Source organism: Stegostoma tigrinum, chromosome 15 (genome assembly GCF_030684315.1).
Source record: "Stegostoma tigrinum isolate sSteTig4 chromosome 15, sSteTig4.hap1, whole genome shotgun sequence".
Lineage (NCBI taxonomy): Eukaryota > Metazoa > Chordata > Chondrichthyes > Orectolobiformes > Stegostomatidae > Stegostoma > Stegostoma tigrinum.
Window position 1 is genome coordinate 63,652,072 of NC_081368.1, and position 27,842 is coordinate 63,679,913.

Sequence of the window (27,842 nt, forward strand, 5' to 3'; positions counted from 1 at the left end):
AAGAAGGCCAATGTAAACATTTCTAAATGCTTGCTGCACCTGCATTCTGGCATGAACAATGTAACCCAGGTCTTTTTGGTCATCAACACTTCCTAATCTCTCACGATTTAAGAAATACTGTGCCTCTCTGTTTGGTCTACAGGAATGGATACCTTCACACTCATTTAGATTTCTTCCATCTGCCATATTCTTGCCCATTCTCTCAGCTTGTACAAATCCCCTTGAAGCCTCTTCGCATAATGTAAGTGAATAGCTGTCAGCTTGTTCTGCTGCTGAAACAACTACATTGTTTCACAATATCAGTATATAAATATTTCCTTTATTCCCTTAAAGTTTGGCCGTGAAGTACATGATTGAACAGTAGACTCTGCAACTTGTTAAATATTAAAATGCAGCCACCCCAAATTACCCATATCGAGACTCAGCACAGCAGGAACTTGTCCTTTAAGAGCACCTTCCAACTGCATAACTGTAAACAAGAATGACAAGGGCCATAAATGCATGGGGTCATCATCAACTGCAAGTTCCCCTCCAGGACTCAAACAATTCTGACTTGGAATAATATCACTTTCCTCACTGTTATTAGAACAAAATCTTGGATCTCCTTCCCTAACAACACTGTAGGTGTACCTACACCTCAAGGTTTGCAGCAGTTTAAGAAGGCTACTTCCCACCATTTTCTGAGGGCAATTAGGGATGGGCAATAAATGCTGGCCTACCAATGAAGCTCACACCCCATGAATGAATTAAGAAAAGCTTCAATCTGTAAAAGCAATCAATATAGCATCAAAGCACAGCATTCTCAATTTAGACTTTCTACAACCATTAGATTGTGTAAGTGTGTCTTATAAATACTATATTATAACTGTTCAAACTGACTAATGGGCAAGACTGAAACTGAATTGTATTAAATTATTAGTTACTGAAAAAATATTCAACAATTACGTTATGTGTTTGCTCATTAAGTTTAAATTTATGCAAGTTAATTCTGCTTCCTACTGGTCAGCTGATATTTGGAAGGTTCATAATGTTGCTGAAAAGAATTATGATATAATACAACGCTTTTTTTAACTCAACTGATTGTGATTCATTTATGAATCTTTGAGTGAATGTTGATATTAATTTCTCTTTCCAAAACATGCACAGGGACAAGCAGAATCTTTATAGGTACAAGATTCCAAGTGAAACAAAACTGCCAAAATGGAAAAAAAATGTATCATGTAAGTGTTCATTGTTCTCAGCTTATGGCCCACAATTCACAAAAGAGCTTTAATAGAAGACAAGCAATTTGATAGAGAGAGATGTCAAACTCTTATAACCCAAAATGCATAAGTCATTCAATCCCTTCAAATCTGTTCCACTGTTCAATAAGATCGCGACTAATCTTTAATTCCACTTGCACATCTTGGATCCAGATCCCTTAGAATTCCTGGCCCCAAAATGCTTTAATTTCAGACTTTAACTTACTAATTGAGCTAGAAGCTACTGTTTTTATTGGGTACAGCACCACACATCCAACAGCTTTCCCAAGAAGATGTGTTTACAAACCTCTCTCTTGAATGTTTTGGCTCTGTCCTAAAATCCTCCACTAATGGGTAAGTTAATCTCTATCTACCCCATCAATTGCTTCAAACTCAGAATACCTCAAATAAATCACTCTGTCTTTTCCATGGTACATTTATTTAAGCAATTTCTCCTTGTTTTGTCCTTGGAGCTCTGGTTACATTCTTGTGAACCTACAGACAATGATGTATGGAACAATAGTGAGGCCACAAAGCCAGGATGTCATACCATATGTGGTAGAAGGTATGCTAGCCTCCCACTGGCACCTCCATTAGGCAACAGTATTTGGGATTATGTTGGCCAGCGATGCTTGCAGTATATTGATTTCTAAATTGAACCTCTTGGATATCTAGTCTTTATTGCATTAGATTTTGATAATTTAATCCACACCCCCTCCATCTCTATCTCACTGCTGATCAAGAGCCGAATCTTTCCATCCCAATTGCAACTAATTCAGGGAAGTTAAATGGGTTCAATGACATTGATATAAAGAAGAATTTGTCGTACATCTCTTTTAATGAGAATTTCTTAATTAACTTTGTGAAAGTTTACTTATAACACCCAATATCTTGTTATATTGATGGACTTTATATGAAATTACTTGGTTACGTTATTTTACAAGCATAAAATTCAAGAAGCATATTGGTAAATTACATTGGCGTCTGACTTCCTTATTATTGTATTCCAGAAACACTCAACTGGGTTGCAGGACTTGGTGAATGCATTTGTTTGCAAAGTGAATTCCTGGTTTCATCAGCCTCACTGCCCACACACTGCTTCTGTTACAATCGAGCACAAAACATGATATAACATGGTTACCTTTAAGCAAATCTTGCTTAACCCCTGGGCATTGATTGATAGAGGCCTATGACCCTATCACCTCACTTGGAAGGACATACGCTTCAGGTAATAAATGATGGTGTGTGTGTGCGTGTGTGTGTGTGTGTGTGTGTGTAACCCTGAAGAAAGATAGAAAGAGGCAAAAATTAAGTGACCCATCAAAGATTTTGTACAAGCATTATTTCTCAATCAGTAATATTAAAAGCAGGAAGTAATGGAAATAAAACAACATTGAGGATAATTTACTTTGTAGGTTAATCCCCAAATCGCTGGACGGCCGATGAAAACACACTTCGCACCAACTGCTAAAGCTTTCAGGACATCAGTTCCTCTTCGAATTCCACCATCCACATAGACTTCAATACAGTTCCTCACAGCTTCGACAATCTCTGGCAGCACTTCGATCTGCAATGGTGCAGTACACCTACTTGAATGTCAAATCAACACTTCTGCAAGCACATTACTGATAACAAGGAACAAAGAACAACTAAGAATGTGTTATTTCAACTTTTCATGTGCCATATTTACCACCTCACTAAGTGGGCATTTAATTTACATTTTCAGGTTAAAAAAAGTGTTAAGGCTGGATATCTTGAAAACAAAACCTTCCTTTTAAGCAGAAAAAAAGTTTGAAATGTAACATTTCAGGGAGCAGCAACAGTGTATTAGAACTAAAATGCCAATACGTACAACTCACGACAACACACGCAACAAACACAAAACTATGACAGGAGTGAAAAGGCCTGAAAAATTAGTCTGCTTTACTGAAAAACACTTTATTAATATGATGCACTTAATATTAATATAATGCACTTTTAAATATGATCCCTGCCCAACTGAGACAGGTCCTGATCTCTTTTGAAAGAATAAGAAGGATTGGGTAACTTGCTGAATTGTGTTTTTGAAAATCAATTTAAGGTTGATATTTGTGTAGACTTAAATTAGGAATTAATACAAATGCATTGTTTAAACATCGCTTTGCAGATTTGGCATCAAAGTCATTCTAATTGCCCTCAGAAGATGTAGGTGAAGTACCTCTGAACTAGTGAAGTCTGTGTGATATGGGTACATCCACAGTGCTATCGAAGAGGGTGTTCCAGAATTTTAGCCCTGCAACAATACAGCATCATAGAATCCCTAAAAGCAGGCCATTCGGCCCGGTGAGTCACAACACCCTTCCAGACATACCCTCTACCCTATCCCTGTAATTACCATAGCTAATCCACCTAACCTGCACACCCCTAAACACTACAGACAATTTAGCACAGCCAATCCACATAACCTGAGGTTGTTGACTTGCTCGCCGAGCTGGCTTGTATTTGTTCAGACATTTTGCCACCATGCCAGGTGACATCATCAGTGGAGCCTCTGATGAAGCGATGTTATTCTACTCCAGTTGGAATTTATACTGTCTGGTCCATTATGGTGAGTAGTGTCATTTCCAGTTTTAATCTGTATGGGTTTGTACATGGGGTCCAATTCTACATGCTTGTTGACTGAAGTATAGGTGGAGAACCATGTCTCTAGGAATTCCCATGCATGTCTATGTTTGGCTTGTGCTACTATGGTTACTTTGTCCCAGTTAAATTGATGGCTTTCATTTTCTGAATGTAGCAATAGTAAAGAGAGTACATCGTGCCATTTTGCTGCTGGCCAATGTTCATGTATTCTGATGGCTACTTTCCTTCCTGTCTGCCCACATATACTGTGCATGTTTGTACTGTGGGAGGAAACCAGAGAATCTAGAGGAAACCCACGTAGACACGGGGAGATTATGCAAACTCCACACAGATAGTCGACTGAGGCTAGAATCAAACCCGGGTCCCTGGTGCTGTCAGGCAGCTATGCTGACAACTGAGCCATGAGAAATTGGAACATGTTTCCAACTCAGGATAATACGAGTCTTGGAAGGAGCGATAAACTTCCTTTTTCTAAAGCTCCCCTCTTTGCTACTTTAGTTGAAAAATTAACCTGCTTTGCCAATTTCAGGACTCCGAATATCTAAGTCATTCCTACCCATTGGTAAAGACATCATTGTCTCTTTTTCATAATCTGACAGGTGCATACTTTGTAGGAAATAAGTGGAATCTTAAAGCAGTTTATGTCTAAACTTACTGTTGCCGAAACACCATCAAGCTGTCTTCCCCCATGATTGGACACAATGATTCCTTGGACACCATGCCTTACCGCAAGCTCAGCATCCTCTTTTGTCAGGATGCCCTTCAGAATGATCGGGAGATCAGTTAGAGAGCGTAGCCATTGGATATCCGACCAGGTTACTGCCGGATTCAAAACATCGTTGCAGAGAGGAAGATTGTTGTTACGACCTTTATCTTTCTATATCACAAAATGATATGAGGACTGTATTACATAGGTATGAGAATGTATTGCTTATTTCTGATATTCAGCACAAAGGTCACTGCATCAAAAATATTGTGATCATAAGTTTACAGCAACTGTGGGCAGTTACTTAAAAAATCTAAATTATCATAATTATTTTCACGTATTTATACAAGCTATAGATGCCAATAACAAAGACATTACACCAAGACATCAGTTTGATTCTTTCATTCCAAAGTGGAATTTTTGCAAATACTACAATTGCTCAAGTTTCCTAGGGAATGGTTACCCATGATTCTGGCTGTCCAGACGTTTTTATTATTCTCAAATGCTACATCACAAGTGAAGAAATTCAAACCAGATTCCACATGTCTTGAGGCATGATACTGGCTCCAAAGCTAATCTGCAGGTACTGCATTGTATCACTTGAAAAATTGAAATAGGTGTTTGACATCTTAACAAGAGAGTTGCTTTTCATTTGGATATTATTCTCTAAAATGAATTGAACTAAATCAAATATTCTTGTTTCAGATGGAGCTAATAAACACACTGTACAGTATACCAACCTATGTCCCTTTCTTGCCCTCAGATACTCTTCAAAGATGAAATATTTTCTATTATATCTCACAAATAATTAACGCACATACATCAGTTCCTTACGTAATACCTTTAGAGCAATAATTTGTTTGCTTATTTTGTACTGATATGTAAAATAGGCGACACTGTTCCAAAATGAGAGGTCTCCCTTATTAGGCTGATGTGAGGAGATTCTATTTTTCTCTCAGAGGGCTGACAATCTGTGGAACTCTTCTTAAGAAAGGGGTGGTGCCTGATCCTCCTCCCAGTGCCTGTTAATTAGAGGCTGGCAGCTTGCCCATTACTGGCAGTACCACTGGTTGCAGACCATTACTGGAGCCCAGGATCAAAGTAAGTGGGGCATCCTCAACAGGTTCTGGTAAACAGGTGGGAGGAGAAAAATTGTAAAGGCTAAGGGGTATATTTCCCCTACCTATTCCTTGGCTATGCAAGTACTTCCAAATACAATGCAGAGGATATCCATGGAGGAGGGAAAGAACCAGGCTGCAGACATGTCAGCCAGGACTTATCTAGGAGCTTACTCAGTGATATACCCTTATGTGGCATTTGGACAGAATGCCATCTCAAGATTTTTGGCCCCCAAGCCTATTTCCAGAGTGGGGGTCAGGGTGGGGATGAAGTTCAGGAAGGCAAGGGGTTCTCCACACTAAACCCTTTTCCCACCTTTACAATTCCTTACCTCACGATATTTGAAACCAAACTATAAAACAAAGTAGCAGTGATGGTGACACCCATCCAAGAATAAAATTGCATTGGGAATCATGAGATGAAATCAAAAGAAGACTTCTATAAAGAAAGAATCATTGATTTACTTCGGTAAGAAGCACACTGACAATAGGTAGAGGCATCAGCAGTCATTGCCCATTCCTCAGCCTTCTGAGAACCTCAGTGGTCTACAGAGGCCTGTGCGGAGAGTTGTGGAAAGCTCAATTTTGGAAAAACTGAACAGCTTTGGGGTTGCTTGCCAAACAACGGAAACATCAAGTATGGATGTTTCTGGATGCAGTGAGGTCCTTTGTAAATGATAGGGGATCACAGAGATCTCAACAGATTTTGAAGCTCCTGAACAGCATTTGCTGCACGCATCAACTTGCTGACCCAATTAGGTTAGCCAGTTGTGTGAATGTGGTGCACTAAAAATACTCATTTGTGATTGTATCGTGATTGCAGTGCACGTTTAAATGCTGTCACATATTTTGCAGAATAAAGACACAACATTTGAGCAAATAGATTAATACGCTTTGCAGACTGAACTGAGCACTCAAAATGGGCTACTATCCATGGAAATACAGAGACATTGACTAAGTCTGTTAGATAGGTAAAACCAATGGCTGACTCACTCAAAATTCTAACAACCATAGTAAAACTGGACCCAGAAAGAAACATAGAAGGCAAAAGTGCTGAGTGGGGAGCATAGTGTTTCCACTGCAGATAGACGGATGCTTCAAAAAAACTCCTCAAATTGAAATACATAAGTAAAGGAAGAATGCAACAAAATGTCTTTTAAAACCAGAAAGTTCAGGTAATTTGGATAGATAAATACAAATTTCTTAGATGGAGTGAAGATTCATGAACAAAGATTTTGGTCAGTTACTTCATTTGCTAAAGCACTCAAAAGAGATTTTAAACTTAGCACTGGTTCAGGTGGTATAGTCTTAGTTGACCATTTGAAATGGGTCAAACCACCATTATAAGTCCAGCCATCTAGAATTTTATTTCAAGGTCCAGGTGGCACAAATTTTCATGTAAAAATATCCAATCATTCCAATATTTAGCCACAAAGGTCTCTTCTAAATTTAATGTGATCAAAGGACATCTCTACTGTGGAAGCTCACATTCATACAACTCAGATACTCATAGATAGCGCAACATAATGTCATTTTCCTAGACTTTCTCACAATCTTTGAACGCATCTCCAATAAAAGAATATCTGATATCTTTCATTGTACCTAGAACCTAGTTCCATCTCCATGTGCACTCAGACCCTGAGAGCACCCATCCCATTATGAAGTACTGTCAGATCACAAGCCCCAGTCGCAATGCTCCCAGATGTCTAGGCTGCCCGCAGTGTGGTTATGTCAATATGATTATGTTATTTCCCTGTTCATTTAAAGACTTTGGTTTACTGTGAACAATACCTCAGGAAACTGGCTGAGTCACTGACTCCTACAACTGAATCTTTGAAAAGTCATTCTTGGGTTGGGGGCATCGTTGCAAAGATTGGCACTAATTGGCCATTTTATTTGCCCCGAGAATACTTCCTTGGAAGCGATTTGGCAAACTAAGTACTTGGTAGCTCACACTAAAGATGTCAACTGAATTGGTGTGGGGCTGGTATTATGCATATACTAGACTGAATAAGAACAGCAAGTTTTCTTTCTAAAGGACATTATAGAGTCAGTTGAGCTTCATAATTATCTGGCAGCTTCACAGACACTTTTAATGAAACCAATTACTTTTAAGAAACTGTAACAACTTCTGTCACTTAACACATTCAGATCAGCTATCCAGTGTTTCATGTGTGGCATATCATCACTGGTGTATCACTTGCCTTAAATATTTCAAAGTTCTTCAATTTTAAATGGGCAGGTATCTTGAAGTCGTTCAACATATCTTTTCTCCTCTTGCCGATGTAAGGCACATCAACTGTCACCACAAGAGCCTTGTACCCCAGGCTCTTGACCCGTTGCAGCAGCCTCTCAGTAACCTCATACCTCTTGAAAACATAAAGCTGAAACCAGCAGCAGCCGGAGGAGGCTGCTACAATATCCTCCAGGGAGCATGTTGCATACGTGCTGGCAATATAACATGTCTTCATGGCATCGGCAGCTGTAAGGAATAGTTCCATTTTAACTTCAATGTTGGCAGAAATGGCAAGAACATGATCTTACCTCCAGGCAGGATCATGAGTCTTATTACTATGGCACAGGCTAGAGGTAAAAAATGTAAATTGGTCCCCTATATTGGCGAATGATCAGAGAACTCTCTGCCTGCTTAGGACATGTGTGCTTCTCCTGCAACTTCAAATAGGATGTGGATTTGCCTTAATATTGGATTCAGTCAGATTGGGAAAAGAATTTCCAAGTGTCCTGGTTCAAATTAAATTATCAACCCCCCACCGCACCACACCCCCCCACCCCTTCTCCCCACACCATGCTCTACCCCTACATGGTTCCAACCCTGGCTGGAAGCATATCAAATTGCCACCAAGGTCAGACAAGTGGAGCTGTGCTAGAAAATCATCTGTGTTCTCAGTGAACTGTGCAGACCTGAGGGGGCAGTTAGTCTAGGCCTACTCACACTTCAGATGTTCCATTGACATGAACAGCAACAAGCAATGCATTATATTTTCTGGGATTGCAAAAGGAAGTATCGAGAGACTGAATGCTATTGATTCAACAGCTACTGTTATAGCATTGCAAAGACCAGCAAAATAAAATTGTAGGTCATCGTTGTTCTCAGCATGGGAAAGGAACAAGCACCTTAGTTTATGTAGTGGACTTTCATATCCCAAGGACATCCAAAAGTGCTTTCCAACCAATTGGAAAATTGTACTGGCAGTCCTTTTACTGCAGTGCTAGGGGCTGTAACCTGAAAATGGTCCTGCAATCCCGAGGAAAACTGAAGTGTGAAAGTTCTGTTTCTTTTCTTTGTACAGAAGGAGTAACCAAAGCCCAGCTACAGAAGTGCTGAGGATCCTTGAGAATAAGAATTCCTGCCCCCACATGTATTACCTCCAATCTTTGGAAAGCATGTTTCTGGCTGTCTCAGGCTTCACATGTGCATGACTCCATTTTAAATGGCCTTTGGTATCCTAGCTTGCCACAGGAAGTCAGCTTCAGTCAATTTATAGTGGATAGCCAGCATACCCCCATGGAGGTAAGAATCAAACCTTTAGATATGGTCCCAGGACTGCTCAGCGGAGGAAGGGGTATCAGGTACCCTTGCAGGGAGGGTCAAGTATCCCTGGAGGGTGGAAGTAAATAGGAAGGTGCATTATAGCAGATTAAACCATTGGAGCTGTCAAAACAGTGAAAGAACTGTCAATATCTTCAAAGAACTTTGAATGCAAATGTTTGTTTTCATCAGGTGATTACTTGTAAGATTTTCAATGTATTTTTTGAATTAGTAAGAATTTTTTTAATAATACTGTCATTGCCTGCAGTTGGTACGAGATATGGAGGCCAGAGGTCAATGGGTGTTGGATGAAGGGCTTGGGTTGCTATAATTTGGCAACAGGTTGTCACTGGGACTAGAATGGGCCAAAGGCAATGGGCACAGGATCACATGAATGTCATGTATATGTGAACTTTGAGAGTGGGTTATGTAATGGGGTGTAGGGTATGAGGGTAAGAGGAGCTAAGAGGGTGGTAGAGAGACCCAGGGTAAAATGGAGAGCATGAGGTAGTGAGGGGTAGAAATGTATAGACATTGATGTGGAGAGGGGTTGCAAGGATGAGAGCTGGAGGGATGTCATTGATGTAATTCTGTTTTTTTGAACTGAGGTACAGTCCCAGTGACACTGTATGTCCAAGTCTGTATCCACAGTCCATAGCCTCCACTCTAGTTCAGGGTTTGCCTGGCTCACCTCTCAAGGAATGCTGCAAATTCCCCTCACTGTGTTGGGCATGTGGCACAGATGGTATCCCAGCTTTGTTCTCCAGACCCAGGAATGAGAAACAGAGCCCCTACACACATAGGACTGCTCTTTTATCAAGTCACTTTTGATGATCAAAGAAGAGGCATTCGGAATGTGGTGGCTCAGTGGTCAGCATTGCTGCCTCACAGTGCCAGGTTCGATTCCAACCTCCGATGACAGTCTTTGTGGGATTTCCTCTGGGTGCTCTCGTTTCCTCTCACAGTCCAAAGATGTACAGATTAGGTGGATTGGTCAAGTTAAATTGCCCATAGTATCGAGGGATGTGCAGGCTAACTGGGAAATGTAGAGTTATGTAGATGGGTGCGATACTGTTCAGAGGGGTAAATGGGCTTGATTGGCTAAATGACCTGCTCCTACTCTGTAGGGATTCTAAGCTAAATTCTGTCTTCTCCCATAAAGTTCCAGGGTTTTTAGCTCAAGATACCAGTATAGCATTTGATTTTTATCTATTCTGAAAAATAATCAAAAACCATCCTCCTTGGTTTTCCTGAACTACTGATGGCTGAACAGCTGACGGACTTTGTATCATATGACAGGAAATTTCTTTAGAAATCAGATGCGGTGCTCAAGTAATTTTTTTTAAAAGAACACTTTAAAATGTGTTGTCAATTGATGTGAAAAATTGTTTCATGGAAAAATATGGCATTCTGGGTTTGCATTATGTATTATGAGGCCAGAACGCACCAAACTTCAAAGGAAAGTATTACAAACATGTGAATCAGGTTAGACATTAAAAACCAAAGTAGATCTAGTAATATAAGGCTATTTGATCAGATGGTTTTAAAGTAGTGTGCCTAGGTGTGCTTTGATGAAAGGAAACTGTACAAATCTATAAAACGAGAAACAGAAAAAAAAGGAGGTTGGGAATAGGTAAACATTTACACAAAACCACCGGAATTAAGAATATGCAAGGATGATCGCCATTTCAGTTAAATTGGAATGCCCCTTACATCTGATTATCTTTACATGTTAATTTCTTTATAATTTTATGAATTTTTACATCTTGATTCAAGGGGTCAGATTTCTGCTCTGCACATTAAGACAGATAAGTCGTCTGTGATAGAGTCAAAGATGTAAATTTGTGAATTAGTCAGACATGCTTGTTGACTGCTGAAGACTGAGCATAGCAATGCCTTGAGATTGCTAAAACAAAAAGTCACCTCTCACAATGACTGTGCTAGCTTTGGTTCAGTGATACGTTTCTGCTTCTGAGTCAGTCATTGTGAGTTCAAGTCTTACTTAAGAGGCACAACATGTAGATTAATGTACCAGTGCAGTACTGAAAGAGAGCAGCACTGTCAAATGAGACATTTTCTCTGGAGATAAGAGCAAGTGAGTTCTTTCTAAAGTCCCAGTCAATTATTGTAGTTCAATGGACACCAAAAACAGATTATCTAGTTATTGTCACTTTTTAAGGGATTTTGATGTGTGCAAGTTGGCTGCACAACATAAATTACAACAGTGACTACATTTCAAAAGTGTTAAATGTGGCAAAAGTGTTTTGACATGTCTCAGGGTGGGGAAGCCTTCTTATCAAGTTTGACATATGAGGTGGAAATTATGCAAGCACCAGAGAAAGAACATATTTACTACAATCTAAAACTTGCTAACACTTACCTTTGGCAATGCATACTTCCCCATCAGGGCAGGCCATACTGGAAATACCAGTTGGAGCAATCCCTACAGGAAAGCTGATCCCAGTGCCCTGAATAGTGGTTCTCATATCTACTGCTGAAACATCTCTTAAGACTCGAGGGCGGAGTCGGATCCTGCAAAAAAGGCAAGCAAAAAACCAAAAAAAATTAAGATGCCATGGATTTAATATGCATGAAAATAAGAAAAGAGAAGAATCACTTGATAATTTAAAGAAATTAACAAAGATTATTGTCAAGAATTCAATAACATACTGTACAACAGATGACTGAGTTCAGAACATGTATAGTCAAGGAGCAAGTAAAAGCAGGCAGTAAGCCAGCTGTGAGGTTTGCCATGAGGGAGGCGTGGTGATGACGTCCCCATGTGTACATTTCCCCTTCCTACTAGATTGTAGATCTCTTAAATTTAGAATACATCATCAAAAAAGCTTTAGCTAAGTGCTGCTGTTCATCTTGAAATCATGACAGACATCATGCACCAGTGGTGGAGCGGATGGATGCTCAGGGTGGCGACTCAATGTCTGATCACTTTTTCTAGTTTGTCCTTGGGATCACCCAACTTGAAACTAAGAAGAGCTAAAGGAATGTAAGGCTCACTCTCCTTTTTGCAATCTTGTAGGATATGCATTTTCTAGTGATGCATTCAAAATGAGCTTCTGCAGCATTGCTTCCCTGCAGACAAATTCCCTCTCGAACCGTGAAGCACATGGTGCAATTTTGCAATGTATGATGATGGTCAGTTGCAAACACACCATGAAATGAAGTAACAGAGGATTTCTCTTCAGTATCCTGGACTCATACTTAAGCCTCATCCAGCAGCAATAAAAATTGGCTCGTATTCACAATCTAATTGTGATTCACAGGACATTTCAGTTGTAAATTAGTTGCCTTGTTTTCTACATTACAGGAGTGGCTACACTTCAAAAGTAACTGATTGGCCATTAAGTGTTGCGGCAAGTTCTTAGGTCATATAGTGCTCTGCCGACTTTTGCCAACATTTACTTTTGGCACAATTTTTCATAATGAGGGGTAAAGCTTAGGGAAGTAGTGCGGGAAAATTTTAGATACCAATGGTGGTGGGTGCCTAGAATACACTGCCAGTGTAAGCGGTGAGAGCAGGCACGTTAGCTATGTTTGAGGCATATTTTGATAGACACATAAAAGGGAGACAAACAGAAGGATAGAAACTGCCCATGGGCAATAAGTAGCATGTCTAAATAAAGATTAAGAATCAATGCAGGCTTGGCCTGTTCCTTGCTGTATTGAATTGTATTGTTTTGTGTTGCTGCTCTCTCTATCACACAGCTTTACTGAAGACCTCGGGACGAAAATTACCCCCCCACATACCCCCCTGTCCACAAACCCAGCCATACATGCCCCACATCACTTAGGATCCTAGGGAAGGAAGAAAAACTTGTATTTATAGAGATAGTAGGAACTGCAGATGCTGGAGAATTTGAGATAACGAGGTGCAGAGCTGGATGAACACAGCAGGCCAAGCAGCATCAGAGGAGCAGGAAGGCTGATGTTTTGGGCCTCGACCCTTCTTCAGAATAACATGTGGGTCAGTGCAGCACTGGAATATTAGCCTCGATGATCATTCTCAAGTCCTGGAGTGGAGTATGAACATACAGAAAAGCTGGAAATCTGGCTTCAGCATTTTCGGCTCATTTTCTCCTACTTAGCTCCCCTATTATCAGCTTGTCTTTCTCCCTGCCTTACTGTTATTCACCCCTTTGCCTGAGTAACTGCCTATGTCTCTCTCTGGGCTCTATCTCCAACTACCCACTCACTCCCACTCCCACCATCCTGTCCAACATCTGTGCCCGTCTTTTCCTGCTACTAACAGTTTAAAGATTGCCTTGAAATGTTGGCTCTTCTTCCTGTTCACAGATGCTGCCAGGCTTGCTAATTTCTCAGGCAATTTCTGCTTTTATTTCAGATGTCCAGCATCCATGGTTCCATGTTTTATTGTAGGAATGGACAAATTGCTGTCTCAGAGGCAAGGGATCCAGAAATTGAAGCCAGGGTTGACACAAAGATTTCTCTCTATTTATCAGTGGCTATAGCTCTTCAGTCACTATTATTATCATACTTATAGACTTTTAAATTCAGTCCCTTCCATTTAAAACCATATTGTGATGTGCACTTGATTTGCCCATTTATGTGACAGATGATAAAATACATGAAGGGAAGCCTTTGCAAGACTATCGCCCTGAACTTTGACCCAACTGATTGGGACAATATTTAAGGGAAAAGAGAAAGCAAATAGACTCAAGAGTTTATTCAAAATCTGCAAGTGGATAAGGAAAAATTACCTGGAATTACTAGAGAGAAACTGTGTTTGAAGAGGGATTCTATGAAAATGCCTATGCTATTTATCCTGTAAAAATGACATTGTAAGTGGCTATTCCTTTATTAGTGTCATTATTAAAATTAGTCTTACATTCACACCAATGTGAATGGTAAATGTAATCGATCTGATTTGATTTGTTGTTGTCATGGGTACAAATATACAATGAAAAGCTTTGATTGCAAGCAGTACAGGCAGATCATAGTAAGCAAGGACATGCAGATCATAGGATGTTTAAACAGACTGAGGCTTACAGGTTATAACTGCACAGGAGGTGTGTGAAGCAAGATCATCATTAACAAGATGAGCATTATTTGAAGTTAGAGAGGCCACTCAATAGTCTAATAGCAACAGGGAAGAAGCTGTTCTTGAACCTGTTTGTGTGTCTGCTCAAGCTTCTGTTTCTTCTGCCTGATGGAGGAGGTCATAAGAGAGCATTACAATAGTAGGATGGGTCTTTGATGATGTTTGCTGCCTTTCCAGGGGAGAGAGAAGTGTAAACAGAGTCCATGGATGAAAGTTGTCTTCCATGACGGTCTGTGCACACAACCTTCCATCGTTTCTTATGATCCTGGACAGAGCAGTTGCCATACCAGGCAGTTATGCACCCGGATAGAATGCTTTCAGTAGTGTATCTGTAGAAGTTGGTGAGAGTCCTTATGGACATGCTGACTTTCCGAAGTCTCCTGAATAGGAAGAGATGTTGAAGTGCCCTCTTGACACACCCATCTATGTGGGCATTCAGTTATTGTCACTCCTGGGAACTTGACACTCGTAACCTCCATTCTGTTGATGTAGATGGGTACGTGTCCTCCTCCTTTGCTGACATTGAGAGAGATGTTGTTATCATTCACAACAACACCGAGCCTTCAATCTCCTTTTTGTATTCTGACTCATCATTGTTTGAAATCTGTCCTACCACAGTGCTGTTATCTGCAAACTTGTAGATGATGTTTGTTTGGAATTTGGCCACATACTCCTGGGCATGCAGGGAGTGCAGTAAGGGGCTGCGAATGCGTCCTTGAGGGGCGCTCCAGTATTGAGCATTATTGTGGAGAAGAAGCAGCTATTTATCTCCACTGATTGTGGTCTGTGGGTCAGGATGCTGAGGATCCAGTTGCAGAGGCCAGATCTGAGACTTAGGTCCTGGAGTTTTGAGATCAGTCTGGAGGGGATAATGGTGTTGAAGGAGGAGCTGTAGTCAATCAGTAGGACCCTGACATAGGCGTCCACATTTCCAGATGTTCCAGGGTTGAGTGCAAGGCTAAGGAGACCTGTTACTTCAGTAGGCAAATTATAGGGTATCAAGGCAGACTGGGAGGCTTGAGTTGATGTGGGCCTTGACCAGCCTCTCGAAGCACTTCATGATTATGGAGGTCAGATTCACTGGGCAGTAGCCATTAAGGCACGTTGCATGTGTTTTCTGTGGTACAGGGTTGATGGTGGTCTTCATGAAGCGGGTGGGGACTTCAGCTTGTAGAAGGGAGAAGTTGAAGATGATAGTGATAATGCCTGTCAACTGATCTGCACAGGATCTAAGTTCATGGCTGGTGGCTCTGTGTGGGCCTGTCGTTTTCCTTGGGCTGACTCTCAGGAAGACCGATCTGCAGTGGCGACGGAGGGAGCAGGCACATCTGGGGCTGTTGGGGCAGGTGTCACTGCGCTGCTGGCATTCTGCTTGAACTGAAAATGGAAAGCATTGAATGCATCAGGGAGGGGTGTGTTTTTGTCCACAATCTTGCTCTGCTTCGTTTTGTATCCCACTATGTTGTTCAGGCTTTGCCACAGGCGGCTGGTCCTTGCGTGGCCGGTTTGGGCCCCTAACCTGGTACGATACTGTAACTTGGCATCCCTGGCGGCATTGCAGAAGGCCACATCTGGATTTCCTGCAAAAGCCTGGGCTGTCCGACTTCAATGCTGCACATCTGCTCTTTGGTAGGGAGTGGATCTCCCGGATTGGCCGAGGATTCCGGTTGACTTCTTTGACACACAGTCCTCCACACATTTGCTAATGAAGTCCACAATGGTGGTAGGGTACTTGTCCAGGTTTTCTGCTGACTACTTGAATACAGTCCAACCTGCCCATTCCAAGCAAACTCGGAGATGCTCTTCCACTGCCTTGAACCAGCATTTAATTACTTTCAGTGAAGGATCCTCCTATCTCAGCTTCTGCTTGTAGGCTGGGAGGAGGAACACAGCGCTGTGGTCTGATTTTCCAAACGGCTTTGGAGGATTGAGGGGTTTGGTATCTTTGAAGGCTGTGCAGCAGTTGTCCAGAACTTTCAGCCCTCAAGTGGGAGTCCGGTTCTTTGATGGTTGTGTGGCAATGGTCCAGGATATTTGATTCTCCAATGATAACACTAAATTGCTTGATATCATAGAATCCCTACAATGTGGAAGCAGGCCATTCAGCCCATCACGGCCACACCTTCAAAGAGCTTCCCACCCAGACCCACCTAATCCCTGTAACCCTGCATTTGCCATGGCTAACCCACCAGCCTGCACATCCCTGGTCACTATGATAAAGACAATTGCCTGAGGCTGAAACTGAACCCGGGTTCCTAGGGCTGTGAAGTAGCAGTGCTAACCACTAAGCCACTGTGCCACCCATAGGCAGTTCTGGGGGTTGCTTAGAGGATGCGGAGGCTGACCATCTTCACGTTTAAATCAGTGTTCTTGGGTGGATTTTGACTGAGTTGATCAGTGCTGGAAAACAGGATTAAACTTGTTAGGTGGTTATTTCTGACTGTCATAGACTCAGTGTGCTGTAGGCCTTTTTCTGTGCTGTAGACCATAATGACTCTATGAATTAAGTCTCACTCTAAGTGCCAGTAATAACACAATGCCACCAGCAGGAAGCTACTGTTTATTTTAAACTTATAAATAGAACATGAAGTCCAAGGTCGGGTTTTGAATGAGAGTGGGAGCAATGTGGCCTCTCCCACGTAGAGGTGAGCTCCATTCTGCAGATGGCAGGCAAACAAGGTTTGTTACTTGTCTGGATTCAGCCGCGACAGTCTGGAGATCATTTATCTGCAAGTTTCCAAAATGTAAACCAGACCCGCATACAAGCCAGTCCTGTAGCAGGTCACGTGTCTTCTATTTACTGCTCTGTAACATTGTGAGGAGCCATGCATTATTAACATTTATGACTGATTTTCTTTTGATTGCATAGCAAATGTCAGAACTGAAACCACAACACTCCTCCTCCTAACTACCATGTCCAAGGCTTTTATCTACTTTGCCTAAGTTGGCACTGGGTAATAGCTAATCTCGGTCAGGTAGCTTTAAATGCAACTTTAGTAGGATTCTGTTGTGTGTCTGTCTGCCTTTGAATACTTATATAGTTTTTGCTAGACCACCTAGAAAGTGGCAGATGTGATGGGCTCATTCTAGCTGATGTGAACCATTCACAGCTGCACCTGACAAGTGGTTTAAAAGGCAGTTAAGCTGAGGACAATGATATACTTAACTATACCTACTATACAGAAAGGAAACTGCTTATTATATAATTTTGTGGAACAATCTACTTCTCATTAACTTTCCAAACATTAATTTCCTCATTGGTGTCCACGCGCATAGCAGCTGCAGAAAATCACCAAATGTTCCCGTAATACAGGACTCTTAATCCCTCGGGTTATTCAATAATTAAACTCTAACATTCTCAGTGAGGTTGTCTCAAATTCACTTAATGTGCTTATTACATAACAGTTAAAAAAGGACATTTCATATATGGGCCTGAAAATTAAGCCAACACAGATTAAAAGCTGTGATCAGTGTAAGGTTAAATGTTCCCCAGAGTGATCTGCAATTCAGTGGAAAATCTTCATTAGACTGGAAGCAGAACATATCCCTCACCCCCTCATGTAATGTTCCATTCTATGTCAGATATAAAGTGCGAAATTTGCCTTCTTTCAGTTCCAATAGAAGTAAGTTCTAATCAAGGGTCACTTAGCTAATTCCGAGTCACAATATCAAAATAGAAAAGTCTAAATTGCTAGATTAAAATCAGGTTCACGCAGATTTTTGCCAATAGGTTTTGCTAAAAGTGCTTTTGTAACAAATAAACAAGCAGCCATGTAACAGTCTGTGTAAACATGGAGAATGGTTCCTGGAATCATTTTCCTAGAGTTGAAATGTCTAAAACTACAGAACATGCATTTAAGGTGAGAAGAAGAAAATTCAAAAGAGATATGAAGGGCAAGTTTACACACAGAGAGGGATCGGAGTCTGCAACAAGCTGCCAGGGGTGGTGGTGGAGACAAATACGATAGGGGCACTCAAGGGACTTTTAGGTAAGTACATAAGTATGCAAGGAATGGAGGGATATGGACAAAAGGCAGGCTAACAGGATTGGTTCAGTTTGGCAACATGTTCGCCATATCGTTGTGGGCTGAAGATGCCGTACCTGTGCTGTATAGTTCTATGTTCTAAGCAGGAGTAGGTCATTCATCTCCTTAGTTCCACTGTGACTGTCACTACAGTGTTGTTGACCTGAGATTAGGGACAGTAGCAGGAGCCAGTTTGTAGCTGTTCAGTTTGTGCCAGGGAAATGCCACCTAGTGTTTCTGGCTTGTCACTTTAGCATGGCAACCCCAGCCTTGAGAGTAACCAATTTATAAATTATGAATACAGTCTTGTAACTTTAAATATCAAATATACAAATATTTCCTACACTAAGAAACAGCTGCTTTATACTGTCCTGCATTGTGTTCTGACTTGCATACAGAACACACTCAGGGACAGAACCAGGGACTGCCTATGCTTATTACCGCGCCAGCACAGGGAATAGGGTCATTGTCATCACCACACTCCTGTACTGCAGTGAGAGCTCTTCATCTGACAAAGAGTCATCTAGACTTGAAACATTAGCATGCTGTCTCTTCGCGGATGCTGTCCGATCAGCTGTGATTTCCAGCATTTATTGTTCCCATCCAAACAACTATTGGATGGATGATCCCAGAGTCATGAGGGTCCAAGGCAGGAGTAGGTGGTCGAACATTTTTGAACATATAAGCAAAAGTATTGATGACGTTGGTGGTGATAAGTTAGGAACAACCTTCACAGAAGTAGAACTACGAAAAGTAGCTTGGAGCTCAGAAGACAGACCCAGTTAAATGACTTAAGCTGGCCAGCGATCCCTCACCAGTGTGGGTAAAACTTAGGTCTCAGTTGTGAGTATAACACAGCTTTGGGTTGTAACCTGATACAACTTTATGCTGCAGTGTTAAACTGACTGGGTGATGAATAAAGAATTAGATTGTAGTAACAGTGCTGGTTGTGATCATTGTGTTCACCAGCATTGATCCAGAGAAGGCCATGTCACTCAGGCCCTATTAGAGTCTGTCCCATGTCTTAATGATGAAGCAGAGTACTGCCAGAGTAGGAAAGCAAAGAAAGCACAAATTGGATCCCACTACATTATTCTGTCCCACTTGCCAGAGATCTGTGAGTCAAGAATCAGTCACATGAGCACCCCATGTAGACAACCACGAAACTGAGTAGACTTTATCCTCAAATTGAGGAGCAGCCGCCATCGACAACTTTAGACCTCCCGCAAAACAGAGCATTCCATTCGGCAATTCTTGTCCAGCTAACGGAGCGAGTTATATGTTGCCACGAATGGAAGCCAGGGAGTCCAGCAAAACAAAGGTTAAAACTGTGAAGGTTCAATGGCAGAGCCATCCTGTGGCTGGTAAGACAGAAGATGATCATGATTGACAGGAGCAATCCTCACAGCCCTGGGAAATCGCTACAGGAATTCCTTTGAATAGCTCCTCAGTCTGATCTGTTTTTGGTGCATAATTTTATCATCAACCAGATTAAAAACTGTTACCCCTCACCAGGGTAATGTGCTCAAGCTGAAGCTCTGCTGTTCCCGGAGTCATCGCAAAAGTTAACAATTTTATAAAACGACACACAACTCCCCAATTTCCCTGTTTGTTAGACCCAGGTTGACAGAACACACAGACCAGATTTCTGCACTAAACACAAATGACTGTTTATTACAAATAAATAAATTCCATTTGGGACAGCATGGTGGCTCAGTGGTTAGCACTGTTGCTTCACAGGGCTGGGGACCCAGGTTTGATTCCACCCTTTGGCAACTGTCTGTTTGGAGTTTGGATATTCTCTCTGTGTCTGCTGGGTTTCCTCCAGGAGCTCTGGTTTCCTCCCATAGTCCAAAGAAGTGCATGCTAGGTAGATTGGCCAGGCTAAGTTGCCTGTAGTGTTCAGGGATGTGTAAATTAGATGAGTATGGGTGGGATGTTTGAGGGCCATCTTTTCATAATTATGGTTCATTTTTTTCATAAAGGGAGAGGTGTTGCAAAGTTGGGGCACAGGTCTGGGATCTGGCCAGTTATTTGTTTTATTTAACTACTAGATGTTGTTGAAAGGCAGGTTGCACCTCTTTTCACATTCCTTTTACAGATTATAGGGTGAGGCTCACCTCTTTGGGTGCGTCAGTTTTAGCTTTCAGAGGTGGGGGGGGGTGGTGGAGAGTTGAATCTCCACTTTATAATAGATGGTTCCTAATGGTTTATTCATAGAATCCCTACAGTGTGAAAGCAGGCCCTTTGGTCCATCAAGTCCACATTCATTTTTATTTCCTTTTAAAATCTTAATTCCATTATATTGCTGGATCCTTAGCTCATCAACCTACAGTTATACATTTTGTACTAATTCTGTATACATACAACATTGAGCACTATCCTATACAAATGTGTTTCTTTTAAACCAGCCGTGAAGCATCCATGATAATACTTCCATGATTTGCTACATGTACAATTTATAAATTAACTGCTTGTATAAGACTCAAACGAAATAACCCTACTCATGCCCTTACAAAACTCCCTGTCCACACATATAGACAGACACAAAAGAAGTAGGGCTTGGGAAAGACTGGGAAGACAATTCAATAGACCCTGGCCACAGGGTTCACTAAGATGATACCTTTAGCCTGACAGAATGTGCAGCTCCTTAAACTTCCTTCTTTCACTTGCTGATGGGAAGTGACTGGTTTACATTTACAAAGTCTCTGATTCGTAGATAAAAGCCACAACTCACAGCAACCAATGAGAGCAATAACGAAACGTGAGGCTGGATAAACACAGCAGGCCCAGCAGCATCTCAGGAGCACAAAAGCTGATGTTTCGGGCCTAGACCCTTCATCAGAGAGGGGGATGGGGTGAGGGTTCTGGAATAAATAGGGAGAGAGGGGGAGGCGGACCGATGATGGAGAGAAAAGAAGATAGGTGGAGAGGAGAGTATAGGTGGGGAGGTAGGGAGGGGATAGGTCAGTCCAGGGAAGACGGACAGGTCAAGGAGGTGGGATGAGGTTAATAGGTAGGAGATGGAGGTGCGGCTTGGGGTGGGAGGAAGGGATGGGTGAGAGGAAGAACAGGTTAGGGAGGCAGAGACAGGTTGGACTGGTTTTGGGATGCAGTGGGTGGGGGGGAAAGGGTGGGCTGGTTGTGTGGTGCAGTGGGGGGAGGGGACGAACTGGGCTGGTTTTGGGATGCGGTGGGGGAAGGGGAGATTTTGAAGCTGGTGAAGTTCACATTGATACCATTGGGCTGCAGGGTTCCCAAGTGGAATATGAGTTGCTGTTCCTGCAACCTTCGGGTGGCATCATTGTGGCACTGCAGGAGGCCCATGATGGACATGTCATCTACAGAATGGGAGGGGGAGTGGAAATGGTTTGCGACTGGGAGGTGCAGTTGTTTATTGCGAACCGAGCGGAGGTGTTCTGCAAAGCGGTCCCCAAGCCTCTGCTTGGTTTCCCCAATGTAGAGGAAGCCACACCGGGTACAGTGGATGCATCCACTGTACCCGGTGTGGCTTCCTCTACATTGGGGAAACCAAGCAGAGGCTTGGGGACCGCTTTGCAGAACACCTCCGCTCGGTTCGCAATAAACAACTGCACCTCCCAGTCGCAAACCATTTCCACTCCCCCTCCCATTCTGTAGATGACATGTCCATCATGGGCCTCCTGCAGTGCCACAATGATGCCACCCGAAGGTTGCAGGAACAGCAACTCATATTCCACTTGGGAACCCTGCAGCCCAATGGTATCAATGTGAACTTCACCAGCTTCAAAATCTCCCCTTCCCCCACCGCATCCCAAAACCAGCCCAGTTCGTCCCCTCCCCCCACTGCACCACACAACCAGCCCACCCTTTCCCCCCCACCCACTGCATCCCAAAACCAGTCCAACCTGTCTCTGCCTCCCTAACCTGTTCTTCCTCTCACCCATCCCTTCCTCCCACCCCAAGCCGCACCTCCATCTCCTACCTACTAACCTCATCCCACCTCCTTGACCTGTCCGTCTTCCCTGGACTGACCTATCCCCTCCCTACCTCCCCACCTATACTCTCCTCTCCACCTATCTTCTTTTCTCTCCATCATCGGTCCGCCTCCCCCTCTCTCCCTATTTATTCCAGAACCCTCACCCCATCCCCCTCTCTGATGAAGGGTCTAGGCCCGAAACGTCAGCTTTTGTGCTCCTGAGATGCTGCTGGGCCTGCTGTGTTCATCCAGCCTCACATTTTGTTATCTTGGATTCTCCAGGATCTGCAGTTCCCATTATCAATGAGAGCGATAAACTGGCTTTCTTCCAGCTTGAAGTTTTTTTTACCACAAAGGAAAATACAGCCCCTTCCTTTTCAGAAGGCCAACAGCTTGTAACCAAACATCCAGCTGCCTGGGAAGCAATCATATAATTATTGGTAGGCAGAAGACCTGTGCCATTACCAGTCCGTTACCATTACACAGACCAGTGAGATACTTGCCACCATCTGAATCTCCCTTTGTTCATACCCCTGGCTCCAGCTGATTTGTAGTAACATCCTGCACTGCTTGAACAATGTGTAAACAGCACTTTCAAGGGGTGTCAAGTAACTTGTTTTAAAATAGTGCAGTAATGCCTTTCCACAACTTTGGCTTTCAAAACAACTGTCCCATTTCAGTCCATCATCAAAAATACAGAAAAATTTAAAGATACATTCTTTACCTTTAGCGTTGGCCTCAATCAATGACTTTGACCACCATGCATCCCTTTTCACAGTGTAACAATGTGTTAGACTCTCTTTGGGGTACCTTACAACAATTTTGTAAATTTACTTTAAATATCACCAATTCCCCATCTTTTACCACCAAGAACAATGGCGGCAGCGACTTATAGGAATAGCATGCATCAAATTACCCCAAGGCAGACACCATCCCAACCTGAACATATATTGCTTTCCCTTTCTTGACTGTTGTGTCAAAATCCCAGAAAGTGCTCCAGTGTGGGACTGTCCTCAACACACGGGCTATGACAGTTCATGAAGAAGGCCCATTACTGTCATCGCCAGGCAATTAGGGATGGCCAATAAATATGGTCTTGTCTTGTCAAACAAACAAAACAATCAGAATTGCCAATATCTCAAAGGTAGCAGCAGTAAGAAAGGAAACAATCTTGTTCTGAAGCAAGGCAGAGTGGAAATATAAATGTGGAAATTCCTGTGTAATTTTATTCCACAAATAGTTAACACACTTGTATCAAATTCTTCTCTCAGTAATTTAATGTTGCTGATCACCCATTTAACCAAAACTCCCAAGGCAGGTGGTGAAGGCTACAATTCCAAGTTCTCATGGTATTTTAAACAGTTCAGCTCTACTCATGCAGAGTCTGACATCAGATAGCTTGAATTATAGTCAGACCTACATCCCAGATGTGTGTTGTTATAAGCATTATGCATAAATCCAGCATCCTTATGCCAGAATTTTTCTAGGTTACTGCATTGGATGAAATTTGATATTTAAACAAAATGGCATTATTAGTTAGCCACATTGTAAATTTTCTGGCCCAGCAGCTAAAATATTAACTCTAATCACTGACTGAATACAAGCCTTCCGACACTCATTCTCCCATGTTTTTTTCATTATTATATAATATATTCCCAAGATGTTCCCAATGTCAAACTTTATATGAATTTTCACTCTATTCCTTGTTTGATTCTTCCTGATACGTTTTCTTCAATCCTTACAATGACAAGTCACTTAGTGTCTCCATTTTATTTGGTAAGTTGTCTAAAATATGAATTGATGAAACTGGTCTGACTTTTCTTCTTTGTTTATCCTTTATTTGTTCATTAATCATTTGCAGCTGGTGAGCTACAACTAATAGTAGTATATGCTCCATAGACTTTGGGTACATTAAAGATATTTCACATGTGCAGAACCTTGAAATTAAACCAGTGAAAATGATTATATAACTGTTACTTGAGAGGAGACATGACTCAATTCAGCAAATGAGTTAGCAGTACAACTAAAACATTGTAAGAGCAACGTGAGGTATTCTCCATCATAGAAAGAAAAGCATTACTTCCTCCCTATTCTGGTACTGTATATTATATTGATAAAGGGTGAATGGGTGCAACTTCATCCCCTTATCTGTTCAGGGTTGTGAGGAAGGGCATTAAAGTTATAAAATAAACAGTTCAATGATAATAGAACACCCCATTAAGAAAATAGAGAAATGCAAAGAAAGGTAATGCATTCCAACCTAATTAAAGACATTCAAGACGGAGTTTAAATGGGAGCTTAACTGAAAGTTGTCAGTATTCCTAAACCAGTGGAAAGGGGCAGTCACACCACAGCTTATCATTAGGGAAGGTGGCACATGGGCCCCATATGATGATGTGATAGGGCTAGTCTTTTTACTGCAGTCTCTGACAATGCAACTGCTGGTCTGATGCCTGCAGACATCTCCCTTGGCAGCTCAAAGATCCAACTTCTTGAACTTAATTGGAAACTGATGAAGGCTGAATTACACTACCGTAGACAGAATAACATTAACCTTACTCCATTCCAGGTTGCTGTGAGATTACTCAGAATAATACAATGGTATCTGATTATAGTTTTTGCAGTGCAAGTTTAAGTTGTATTATTGTTTCATTTTCCCTAAAAATTCATTGTCTTAAGAGCATTTTACAATAAGTATTGCATTTTCCCAAGCTCTGTGCTTTCCAGGCAGTGTACAGACAAGTTTACAATACTCTCCATTTCGTTGTCAATCATTACCTTTTTTAAATCCAAGTGATACTGTTCTTTTGAGCACTGACTTTGAAAAAGGTAAATTAATCCAATTTGCTAATTCAATGAATGCAGAAGCAGTAGGCTTTTACTTATGGGAGTAATAAGGGCAATGAATTGTGTGCTGCTTATAGTCCATGATGCCAGATCTGGCTGCTGTTGAATTTTTTTTATACTGTCATGTGCTTCTCACAACCTTGGTTTAAAAATCAATGGGCTTATTCTGTTAAAATGCCAAGAACGTCATTAGCTGCTGGCCCACATTCTAATCTGCAACTTTATAAACTCCTTGCATCTTTCTGTGGAACACCACTTTCAAATTGCTGTCCTCCGCCTTTCCCACTGTGACAACAGCAACTTTCACCTTTTAAGTATCTGACAGTTTGTGCTGCCGTCTTAATTACCAACAGGACATTTATTAATTACTTTTATAAGCATGCAGTTGTTTTTTAGACAGCCTTCTTAAATATTCTCACTGCATTGATTTGGGAATATCGCCTTGTTGCCTTCTCACTGGCTGTTTTATCCAATTTTAACTTAAGGAAGTGATGGCCTAGTGGTAGTATCACTGGCCTGTTAATCCCAAGATCCAGATAATGTTCTGGAGACCTCGGTTTGAATCCCACCGTGGCAGAAGGTAGAATTTGAATTCAATAAATAGCTGGAATTAAGAGTCGAAAAATGACCATGAACCCATTGTCAATTGTTGAGGGAAAGCCCGTCGGGCTCCCGAATGCCCTTTAAGGAAGGAAACTGCCATCCTTACCTGGTCTGGATAACATGTGACTTTAGGCCTACAGCAATGTGGTTGACTCTTAACCGCTGTTGGGGCAACTAGGGATGGGCAATTAATGCTGCCTAGCCAGTGATGCCCTCACCCTGTGAATGAATAAAAGGAAAAACAAAATTCCTGGAGGCAGCCACAGCATTGTGGTGAAGGGAATTAATTTGTCATGAAATGCTGGAGGAAGAGAGAACCTTCACTTTGAAGCCCTCTCTCCCTCATTGACCCAGTATTGCAGCCTGCTGCTGCTGCTAATTGCAAGTTGGAAAGCCTCTGTATGCCCCTCCAGTTTTCGGAGTCTGCCACCTCCCCTTATTGGATGGTAAACATCCTCCTTCTCACTGCTCATGCCCATGAGTCATGCCCATGACTGTGGTTGTCAGGACCCACAGCTGGGTCTGACCCATCTCCCATACTTCTAGTTGCTGCTGGGAAAGCTGAAATTTTTTGAAGAACAAACTTCGCTAGTGGGAAACTAAGACAACTGTGTTCTTAAACTTTGCAATTTAAGGGAATCATCTTGAAATTCACACATTGGTATCTTAAATAGGAGAACATCCCAGATGGCCACTGTTATCAAAATGGGTCAATGGTAGCGGCTGTGGCTATTATTTCAGGGTCTGGCCATTCTGCTGATGATCCACCTATTAATACCTAAAGATTCTCAAAACCTGACAAAAATGAGTGTCAATCACAATTTGAATTGATAAATGACATTGGTATATTTTTTCTAAATGTGAACAATTTTTCATAACATACCTTTTGAAAGCCTTTTCTTGTCAGAGCAGTTAGTAGTGTTAATTGGTGCTGCTTCCTTTACTTGTCTGGAATTGAAAGTATTTCTTTATTCATATCCAATTTCCACCCAGCCTCACCTTCACCTGCTCCATCTCTGATTTCTCCGTTCCTTCCCTCGACGTCTCTGTTTCCATTCATGGCAATAGGCTGCCCACTGATTTCTGTTACAAACACACCGACTCCCATATTAAGCGGAATATACATTTTCACAGCCTGCTTCCAGTAAAGACTCCATCCCATTCTCCCAGTTTTTCCGTCTTTACCACAGCTGTTCTGATGGTGCTGCCTTTGCAGCGGAGCCTCAGAAATGTCCACCTTTTTCCTCAAATGAGGGTACTCCATGACTGTGGTTGTCAGGACCCACAGCTGGGTCTGACCCATCTCCCATACTTCTGCTCTCACTCCTTCTCCTTCTTGGCCCTCGCTTTCTATCCCACCTGCCTCTGTGCTCAAAGGACCATAAACAGCCATTTCCATCACCTCCAACAGAATGCCCACACCAGGCACATATTCCTTTCTCATCCTTTGTCAGCATTTTGCATGGAATGGTCCCTCTGGGACACCCTGACCCACACCTTCTCCATTCCCACCACAGCCCCTCACCCCTACAGTACCTACCCCTGCAATCACAGGAAGTGTATCACAAACTTGTTTATTCCTCCCTCCTCAATCCCTCCTTCCCAGGTGAAGTAGCAATCTACCTGCTCTTCACCCAGTCCAGTCTATTGTATTCACTACTCACAATGTGGTCTCCTGTAAGATGGGGAGATGAAACACAGCCTTGGTGACCACTTGATCCATAAAAATGACCCCAAGCTTCCAGTTGCCTGCAACTTCAATATATGACCGTGTTCTCACGCCAACTTTTGTGTCTCAGGCCTACTGCAGTGCTGCAGTGAAGTTCAATTCATGCTATAACAGTAGTGTGCCATCTTCCACTCAGGAACCTCATAGCCTTCAGGACTCAACACTAAGTTTAACAATTTCAGAATGCAATCACTCTCCTCCATGTTGGTTATCCATCTCCATATATCTAAATCCTGTTGTATATGGTTTGTTCTCTGCACAGCCAAACCATTTTCAATTTTTCACACTTCTTGTTTTATATCCTGTCTATTGTTTTGTCTCTCTTGGGTTATGATCAGATCTCTCTCTGTTTGCCTATCCCCTTTT

General features: G+C 42.0%; 1 protein-coding gene across 1 annotated transcript in view; it reads right to left on the bottom strand.

Annotated features, from left to right (window-relative positions):
- Window positions 1-27,842, bottom strand: part of LOC125458652 (2-Hydroxyacid oxidase 2-like) — a 42,277-nt gene that overhangs the window by 5,945 nt on the left and 8,490 nt on the right. Inside the window, exons 3-6 of the mRNA XM_059651499.1 lie at window positions 11,618-11,769; window positions 7,892-8,169; window positions 4,519-4,740; window positions 2,650-2,808 (exon numbers count right to left, since the gene is read on the bottom strand). Of these exons, the coding sequence (XP_059507482.1) occupies window positions 2,650-2,808; window positions 4,519-4,740; window positions 7,892-8,169; window positions 11,618-11,769 (811 nt within the window). The remainder of the gene's footprint in view (window positions 1-2,649; window positions 2,809-4,518; window positions 4,741-7,891; window positions 8,170-11,617; window positions 11,770-27,842) is intronic.